Source organism: Callorhinchus milii, unplaced genomic scaffold, assembly GCF_018977255.1.
Source record: "Callorhinchus milii isolate IMCB2004 unplaced genomic scaffold, IMCB_Cmil_1.0 Scaffold8, whole genome shotgun sequence".
Classification (NCBI taxonomy): domain Eukaryota; kingdom Metazoa; phylum Chordata; class Chondrichthyes; order Chimaeriformes; family Callorhinchidae; genus Callorhinchus; species Callorhinchus milii.
Window position 1 is genome coordinate 24,568,568 of NW_024704749.1, and position 10,575 is coordinate 24,579,142.

At 42.6% G+C, this 10,575-nt stretch overlaps 1 protein-coding gene across 1 annotated transcript in view; it reads right to left on the minus strand.

Annotated features, from left to right (window-relative positions):
• The window catches only part of LOC103188883 (rab GTPase-activating protein 1), a 59,761-nt gene extending 49,723 nt beyond the window's left edge, over positions 1–10,038 (minus strand). Inside the window, 5 exon segments of the mRNA XM_042337448.1 lie at positions 3,980–4,137; positions 4,969–5,143; positions 6,968–7,175; positions 9,262–9,493; positions 10,000–10,038. Coding sequence (XP_042193382.1) covers positions 3,980–4,137; positions 4,969–5,143; positions 6,968–7,175; positions 9,262–9,493; positions 10,000–10,038 — 812 coding nt within the window.
• Between the last annotated feature and the right edge of the window lie 537 nt (positions 10,039–10,575).

Sequence of the window (10,575 nt, forward strand, 5' to 3'; positions counted from 1 at the left end):
TTGACAATATTACAGGGAAATGTGACAGCACTCACTAGCCTGAAGTACTCAATCTACATTCCCAGTGACTAATAATTGCAGCTCAAAGAACATTGACATAAATCAACCCAGTGACCAGTGTCATAAGAAGGCCACAAAGTTGGCAATGTATGAGCAGAAAAGCTACACTAGCATAGTGGGGAATGCTCTGCTGAGGTCAAGGAAGAGCCACTTTTTGTGACTGTAACTGCATTGCCTGTGTTTAAGCAAATAATAATAATAATCCTTGCATTTGATATAGCGCTTTTCACGTCGGGAGGACGTCCCAAAGCGCTTCACTGAACACACTGTAAAGTGAATTGACTGTATATTTGTGGGCGAACGCGGCAGCCAATATAACTGCTTACAAAACAATGGTCAATGTTCCATTCTACAGTCAGCCTCAAAGGTTGTGGAAATGGACATAAAACAGCATGGAGAAACCTATTATCCTTATCGTTCGCTGGATGCCAGCCAATCTGCTGGTCAAGAGCTCACTTCAATTACAGTCATCAACATAAACAAGCTTTAACGTTATATTACAAGATGTGCGAAAAAATCTTATTGAAAGTGTACAGAAAGCTGCATTTTTCCATCAGAGTGTAACATTACAGTGCTGCTCTTAATCACAGCATCACGACCCTTCATAACATTTCAAAGGCAAAATTTCCCTCTACAGAAAATGAACATCAACAGTAACGCTATTACTTTGAATGATGTTGAAAAGGAATTTAACTTTAAAACCCATCTTTTTAATGAGAAAAATATAAATATTGAGTGTGTTACTGCTAAACAACAATTCAATGTTACTCAATAAACTTACATCAATCATGCAATAAACACTAATTATTTTGCCCACAAAAATACACAGTCACTACACTTTACAGTATATTCTGTGAAGCGCTTTTGAGACCTCTCAACGACGTGATAAGGTGCTATATCAACCGCCAGGATTATTATTATTTATTAATCTCTTTTGCTGAAAATAGTCAAAACACGAGTGGCTTAAAGCATGTTGGAGACTACTACAGTCTCTGCATTGATGCACTGAGTGACAGTGAAATGAAACTCCATGGGAAAAAAAGTTGACAATGTAAACCACACAAACCAGAGCAACTGCGGGCAGTAACTCTATTAAGCTATTCAGATGACACTATCAATCTAGACCTTTATTATGACATTTTCACTAAATGAAGCCTTCAATGTGATCACCACTCTTATCAACAACAACAACAAAAGTACATGTGTATAGCGCCTTTCACGTCGGGAGGACGTCCCAAGGCGCTGGACAGTGACAGCATTTCAGACCCGAGCTGGGGTCAGGGGGGGGAAGGAGGGGAAGGGGGGTGGCCGATGGCCTGGTCGAAGAAGAGGGTCTTGAGGCAGGACTTGAAGGAGGCTAAAGAGGGGGCGAGGCGGAGTGATTTGCCCTCATCCAGGACTTGATATGTCCGACAGACAGTCTGTCAGGACAGTAGTGGGTCCTGGAGTCGAGGGTGGAGGCAGAAAGATAGAGTTGGGTGTCATCGCATACATGTGGAAGTTGACCCCACGTCTGCGGATGATGTCACCAAGGGGGAGCATATAGATATTAAAGAGGAGAGGGCCAAGGACAGAGCCCTGGAGGACGCCAGATGTACAGTGCGGGGGCTGGAGGAGAAACCGTTAGAGGCAACAAAGTGGAGACAGTGAGAGATAGGAATCGAACCAGGCAAGGGTAGAAGATTGAGTAAAGCGGAGAGGCGGTGTATGAGGATGGAGTGGCGACAGTGTTGAAGGCGGCAGAGAGGTCGAGGACAAGGAGGCAGAGGGAGCCCTGATCAGATGTTCAGAATGTCATAGTGACTTTGACCAGGGCTGTTTCCGTGCTGTGGGCAGTGGGAAGCCGGATTGGAGGGGTTCAAAGAGGGAATGGTGAGAGAGAAAGGAGTGGAGCTGGGACGCGATGACTCGTTCCAGGACCTTGGAGAGGAATGGGAGGTTAGAGATGGGGCAGTAGCTGGAGAGAAGGGATGGATCCAGGGAAGATTTTTTCAGGAAGGGGATGATGACGGCTGTTTTTAGGGGGTGGGAACTGAACCGGTTGACAGGGAGAGGTTGATGACATCGGACAGGAGGGGACCAGAATGTGCAGCTGGGAGATGAGGAGAGAGGTGGGGATAGGATCGAGGAGCAGGTGGTGGGTTTTGAGTTTGCAGACAATCGTGGTGGTGAGGAGGGAGAAATTGGTTTGAAGAGTATAGGGGTGATGGATGGGGGGGTGAGTCATGAGGGAGAGGTAATGTGGACGGGGCTGAGGTGGCTGAACGTATCCCCTCTATTTTGGATTCGAGGAAGTCCAGCATCTCCTCAGAGTTGGAGTTTGAGGAGAGGATGAGCGTGGCAGTGGGAAGGTGGACGGAGGAGATGGTTTGTGGTGGAAGAGAGAAGCGCGGGGGTTGTCCTTTGCCTCCAAGATAACCTTGGAGTAGAAGGAGGATTTGGCGGAGGCAAGAGCGTAGCGGTAGATCTTGGTGTGGTGAAGCCAAATCTGCCGATGGACCATTAGTTTGGATATCAATCCCTGGTACCATTATTCTCCAAATCATCAGGAAAAGGAATGAAACCTTTAAAGCAGGTCCCAGAGTAATGTGCCTGCAAAATTAAAGCAAAAATCTAACTTGACACGATTGTGATTTTCAGTGTGCGGGATAATTTTCTGAACATTATATATAATGTGATGAATAATGATGCAAGATCCATTACCTTTAATCTCGCACAAATTTAGAAGTCGCAAAATTTCCTGTCAAGCAAATTGTGTTTGAAATTATTCTCAATAGTCCATCGATGCTTGTCGTATGCAACTTCACTACCTAAAGTGCCCCCTCGTGGTCAATTGTATTTCTGCTATTGCATTAACAGCACACAGCTTTCTGCTCCAATGCAGGAATAAACCTGAATTTTCAGAGTACACATTTTTAAGGCACTTCATCACGTCGCTGTACTTCGAAGCACTACACACTCCTCGTAATTACCATTATGTTTAGGGACTCCGTTTGTAAGCAAACCACAGCAACTACTTGCTGCAGCAGAAATCTCCCTTCTCTTTTTCAATCGTGCCATGGGATCTTTTAACATCCATATCAACATGCAGATGGGACCGAGAGCAAAGTCTCATCTGAATACCACACTGCAGATAATGCAAAGCTCCCACAGCGTTAACCAGAAAGCTTCCCTCAGGATCACATTCCGCAAACGTGCCACTGTAAAAAAAAATCTTTTTTTTAAAAAAATTCAAATCGGGGAGATTAAAATTTGCAGCATGCAGCTGAATTTAGATCTTCAAGAAAGGACACCTGTAACAGAGCCCACCTGACGCTGCAGTGAAAATTCCTCATCCTCAATTGCTGGAGCAATTTAAGGCAAAGGCACTCATCACTGCACCCAAACACCATTCTTGAGCTGGATGCCGTCAGTGCTAAAAAATAATAGGCTCAGTTGCTAGCGCTCTCACCTCCAAGTCAAAAGGTTGTGAGGTAAAGCACCACAGTGAACTGAGTCTAGGCTGACATGGCAGAGCAGTGCTGGGGGTGTGCTAGGTGGAGGTGTCGCTCTTCGGATGAAATGTTAAACCGAGCTCCCATCTGCCTGTTCAGGTGTATGTTAAAGATCCCAACGCTGTTGGAAAAGAGAAGCAAATCTCCCTCCCAGTGTCCTGGCCAACAAGCCCCCAAGATAAAACTGCTGACTCACTTCATGGCTGTTTGTGGACATTGCTGTATGAAAATTGGCTACTGGATTACCTACAAAATACACTTCACAGTAAATCCTGTGAAGCGCTTTGAGACGACCTCTGCTGACATGAAAAGGCACTGCATCAAATGCAAGAATTATTTCAATAAACTGAAAGCTCGGACTATTTCTCCCACCACCTTCCTTTAAATCAGAGCTAATTAGTCAAAGCAGCCAATGGTATGCGCACCTGAAATATCCCTTCCCGTCATCTTCTTTAATCTCCAAAGAAACTGTGAACATGAATACGTCACTGTCCGGAGTTAGTGTTGGTGGATTTGCTGAGAGTGGGGTCTGCTTTGCTGACCGCCGGAAAGCTGTAGCGAAGCTGTACAGTATACGACTGACCTAAAAGCAGATTGGAAAAAAATTACACAAGTCTTAAATTAATTAAGAGTCTCGGAGAGAATGAGCGATACTCAGTCTGATTCTGTTCCAAAAACACATTTGTGGAGTCCTGTAGCTCAGTGGTTAGAGCACTCGCTTTGCAAGTGAGAGACCTGGGTTCAATTCCAGGCAGAGGGCGAAACCTTGGGCAAGTTTCCTTACTCCACACAGAGCCTAATAATAATCCCTCCAAAACCAAAAAAAAATAATAAATTGGTCATTTTCAATCTACGACTGTTTGTGGGACATTGCTGTGCGCAATTGGCTGCCGCGTTCGCCCACAAATATACAGTCAATTCACTTTACAGTGTGTTCTGTAAAGCGCTTTGGGACGTCCTCCCGACGTGAAAAGCGCTATATCAAATGCAAGGATTATTATTATTATTATTATTCATTTCTCAACAGTAGATCCAAAGGCTTCGGCATCTAAAAATTTATAACATCCAATTTTCAGACAATAATGAGCCATCTACTTGTGAACAATGACAAGCACAACAAACTTGCATTTATATAGCGCCCCTCATGCAGGGTAGCGTCCCAGAGCTGGGGACACAAAAGAACCTGGCTTGGCAGTTGAATAAATGCACAACCAGCGTTCACTATGGAATGTGATCTCGCCCATTACCAAGAAAGTCACCTTAGATCTAGAGATAGTGAATTCATCGCTCTACTCCTCCACTACTACCCCCCAAAAAAATCATAAATTTAAGATAACGTAAACATTAGGAAATACAGCTTCTGATCTTAAACAAGTGCAATGTTTCATACAGGAGAAAGACCAAAGCAACTTACTGCCTCTTGTATTTCACATCGAAAGACATGAATTCTGAAAATTTCGGCATTATAGTGGCTTTCAGTAAACGCAAAACAGTCACTCTCAGGAGTGCCATCATGTCCCCTCACACAAAACAGGATCTTGTAGATTGGACAGTTTGAAATCTCAGTGTTGATTTGTGGATCTATTAGCCTGCAAAGAAAATACAGAAGTTAATTCTCTAAAACATTTTAGTAACAAAAATGTCTAAAAAAAAGTACATTTATCCTCATACTTTCTTTTAAATATACTGTATAAATATGACATTAAACCCAGTGTTCACCACAGTGCTAACTAGGGAACCACAAACCCATCCTGAAGTCTCAGGTACTAGCAACCCAAATTGACTGTAAATTACAAGGACAGGTTGCATAAACTTGGTCTCTATTCCGTTGAGTTTAGAAGGTTGAGGGGTGATCTGATTGAGTTTTTAAAATAATAAAAGGGATTTGATAGGGGCAGCTACAGAGAAACTATTTCCTCTGGTAAAGAATCCAGAACAAGGGGCATCATCTAAAAATTAGAGCTAGGCCATTTAGGAGTGAAATCAAGAGGCAGTTTTTCACCTGAAGGGTAGTGGAAATCTGGAACTCTCTCCCGCAGAAGGCTGTGGATGTTGGATCTATACACATTTCCAAGACTGAGGTGGATAGATGTTTGTCAGGTCGGGGTATCAAGGGATATGGGACAAGGTCGGGAAATTGGAGTTGAGGTACAGATCAGCCATGAAGTTATAGAATGACAGAACAGGCTTGAGGGGCTGAATGGCCTCCTCCTGTTTTCTATGACTGATAAACAATAAGCAGTAGAGGCCCAGCATGGGTTAACAGAGAGTGATCAGAAGCTGCAAATAAGGCTCAATCTCCCCAGCCAGAGACGTCGAGGCCAATTGCAGGACCCTCCGCATCCACACACTTCTTCTTTCCCCTCCTCACAAACTGCACTGTTTGAGATCAGATGATCCAACACAGACCAGGGACTTCCCTGGTGTATACCACCATATATCCACTCAGCCATGACACAGGCGACCACTGTCCCCACGGGCGACCACTGTCCCCACGGGCAACCACTGTCCCCACGGGCGACCACTGTCCCACGGGCGACCACTGTCCTCACGGGCGACCACTGTCCCCACGGGCGACCACTGTCCCCACGGGCAACCACTGTCCCCACGGGCGACCACTGTCCCCACGGGCGACCACTGTCCCCACGGGCGACCACTGTCCCCATGGGCGACCACTGTCCCCATGGGCGACCACTGTTTTAAACATTTGCAAATTGACACGTTACACAATTATAGAGCGGTTCAATGAGCTATGAGCAATGAACGCAAGGTTGTTGTGAGAGTAAGAAGATCAAAAATAAGGAATTTCCTTCCTCAGTCTCAAAACATTAGTACTTTCTTAAACACTTAGGCAAATTACTGAGACTGCTGAGTGGACTGGAATGCATAAAAGAAACTTGGCCAGAAATGAAATGCTAACAAGGTGAATTTTCATACCATAAGAATAATAGTTCACACAAACCATGACTGACTTTGTGAAAATATTGATATCAAAACTTTTTGCTTGAATGAAATTGGTATTTTCAGCAATGGTTGCCCAGTCAGATAATTACGAGTTAAGGCCTGAAGCTGCCTGTTTATTGACACAACTAGGAAAAGGTTAGTCAGTTTCCAGCCACAGCACACAGGAACAGGGCAGTGTAATGTGAGCAGCCTAACACACTGCTGGCTCAATCTCAATCCACTTCTGATTGGATTTGTAATCAATTCCAATATTTAGTGGGTATGGAAAAGCCAAACAAATCCCACAGCCAGCTGCGGGGAAAGAAAAACAAGTCAAAAATGATGTACTTAAAAATTGTTAGGAATTAACCCTCCTTTTCTTGCGGCACAAAAAATGAATTTACCCGATCAGATCCTACCTGTTTTTACATACATTAATTAATCACAATAAGCCATCTGGCAATCCTCACCTCACAATTCCTTCTGAAACGTTAGGCACCGACAGAGTCACGTCTAATGGGACTTGGCACTGACTCCGCAGAATAGACATCATCCGCAGAGCCTCCACCTCACTCCGAGGAGCATTGACTGAAGCACAGCCCAAGTATGTGAGTTTGCTAAACAAGACGCTGTCCTCATCAGGGACAGGTGTGGAGAGACTTGATTCTGGAGAATCCACTAAATTGAACACAAGACCGCATTAGGGAGTCGCATATTCACTACTAATTTACTGTAAAATAGTGAACAGCAAGCAGTGTGTTTATTCCTATAAACAGGATAATAATAATAATAATAATCCTTGCATTTGATATAGCGCTTTTCACGTTGGGAGGACGTCCCAAAGCGCTTCACAGAAGACACTGTAAAGTGAATTGACTGTATATTTGTGGGCGAACGCGGCAGCCAATTGCGCACAGCAATGTCCCACAAACAGTCGTAGATTGAAAATGACCAATTTATTATTGTTTTTTGTTTTGGAGGGATTATTATTAGGCTCTGTGTGGAGTAAGGAAACTTGCCCGGTTTCACCCTCTGCCTGGAATTGAACTCAGGTCTCTCACTTGCAAAGCGAGTGCTCTAATCACTGAGCTACAGTTAGTTACAGGATACGTTAGTCCAACAAAATGCTACCTTTTAATAAAATATACAAAACATCTCTTATTCAAACTTCATGCAAGAAGAGTTTAAAACCCCATTGCAAAGGTTTAATAAAAACACAAATCTAAAACACTAATATTTCTGATTCGCCCATTTGTGGAGTCCTGTAGCTCAGTGATTAGGGCACTCTCTTCGCAAGAGAGAGACCTGGGTTCTCGGCAGTGCGAAATGTTGGGCAAGTTTCCTTACTCCACACGCCTCTGTTTACCTAGCAGTAAGTAGGAACCTGGTTGTTAGTCAATTGGTGGATCATTTTTCTGGGGTAATAATCCCTTCAAAAAATTAAGAAGAATAAATTGGTCACTTCAATACACGACTGTTTGTGGGACACTTCTGTGCGCAATTGGCTTATATTCTGTGAAGCACTTTGAGTCGTCTCGAAGACGTGATAAGGTGCTATATCAATTGCAAGGATTATTAGTAGTAGTACTAAACAACAACAAGATTACATTTGTATAGCGCCTTTCACACCAGGGGGACGTCTCATTATTATTATTATCACACAAGGTGTTAATAATTAATAATTATTATTATCACACAGGGTGCACTGCAGTATATACAGGGTGCACTGCAACATACACTGGGTGCACTGTAATATACACAAGATACACTGTAACTCGTGGAGTCCTGTAGCTCAGTGGTTAGAGCACTCGCTTTGCAAGTGAGAGACCTGAGTTCAATTCCAGGCAGAGGGCGAAACCTTGGGCAAGTTTCCTTACTCCACACAGAGCCTAATAATAATCCTCCAAAACCAAAAACAATAATAAATTGGTCATTTTCAATCTACGACTGTTTGTGGGACATTGCTGTGCGCAATTGGCTGCCGCGTTCGCCCACAAATATACAGTCAATTCACTTTACAGTGTGTTCTGTGAAGCGCTTTGGACGTCCTCCCAACGTGAAAAGCGCTATATCAAATGCAAGGATTATTATTATTATTAATATACACAAGGAACACTGTAATATACACAGGGTACACTGTAATATACACAGGGTACACTGTAATATACACAGGGTACACTGTAATATACACAGGGTACACTGTAATATACACAGGGTACACTGTAATATACCTAAGATACATTTAATATACACAGGGTACACTGTAGTATACACAGGGTACACTGTAATATACCTAAGATACATTTAATATACACAGGGTACACTGTAATATACACAAGGAACACTGTAATATACACAGGGTACACTGTAATATACACAGGGTACACTGTAATATACACAGGGTACACTGTAATATACCTAAGATACATTTAATACACAGGGTACACTGTAGTATACACAGGGTACACTGTAATATACCTAAGATATTCTGTAATAGACACAAGGTACACTGTAATATGGTGGTTACAAGCGATGCCTACAGAACACATGTATACGCAATCGAAAATATACAAATATTGTTGTTGTGAATTATACAGCATTTTACAAGATTTCTAAAGGCAACATCAAGAGACTTTCTTACAGTATTAGATAAGCTGAAAATGTAACAGTAAGGAAAAATGTTTTTTCCCCCAAAGATACCAAAAAAAGGCTCTTTTTGACTAAGTTGGGGAGCGTTGCCTGATTAGCAGATTACATGTCTTACCTTCCTGTGTTGATTGAATTGGTAGACTCATCTCGGGTTTCTGCGGCACTACCATCAATCCTGAATAAACAGGTGATGGAGTCAAGTCCTCAGTTTAATGATTCATCGCTTGTAGCAGAAGATGGCATTGCTTCTGAAGCTTCCTTGTGCCATGTTGAGTGTCCATTGATGAATCCATCAGTACATCCGCCAGTTCCTTCTGTAGCTGTTGTTCACTTCCATTCCCAACTATCTGTGAACGCACATACATATAAACAACATTATGATGCATGAGGCACAATATTACAGTGCAGTTTACAACAGAATCTTATCTCCTAAACTGGGGAGCCTCACAGTACAAAAATACCGATGTAAATGTATATTTAACTTCAGGAAGCAGACTGTCACTGTAAGGGGAAGCTTACAATAACTTTCTTCCTGCCTATAACCAAATATTGCAGCTAAACTACCTCGTTTTATAAACAATAAGATTAGTTGCTTATTGTGATGATGGATAATAATATGAGGAAAACTAAAAAATAAGGATACTCACAAAATAATCAGACACTTTAATGGAAAAGAATGACAATTCATTCATAAAGTACAGGTATTTATTTTTGAGTGGGTATTTATTTTTTACATAAAGCAATGATTTATACATTACCACATTTGAACCTTCCAACCAAGTTACTGAGTCAAGAAACCACTTTGAATCTACAATGTAGATTGTCAACATTCTATTTCCATAGCAACACCGACCTGGAGATTCAGGACCGATGCCATCACAGGACACGACATCGCCTCGATGTGGGGAAAGGAATGAGCAGAACAGGGCAGTGCCACCAAATACACCACCTGCCCATTGCACCACAATGCTGCACTCTTCACCAAGAACCCCGGCGAGCAGACCAGCCATTAGCGGCTGCAGAGGATACTCTCCACAATTCTCAGGTTAAGACTAGGTGGAATTTCAGGCCTCAGATTTCCAAAAATGTGGTGAAAGAGTTGTATTCATAAAGATTCACTGACTGACAAGAAGCGGTCACTCCTGCACAAGTGGAGGATGGTGAACAGGAAGCCTACTGCCTCGAGATGACAAAGACAGGTTTGTTTGGTTTTAAAGGCTTGCATCATTAAGCCAGCACTATTGAGGACTTCATTACATCAGAATATCACTACCTTTGGTTTAACTAAAGTACTGTAACTACCAATTACTTTACAACTGTTACCATATTTGTTTAGATTAGTTGGTTTTATTATGGGCAAATATATGTAGATATTTTAAAAACATCAGTGATGAATGCAACTCTCCAGTTCCCTCAAAACCATAGGAAT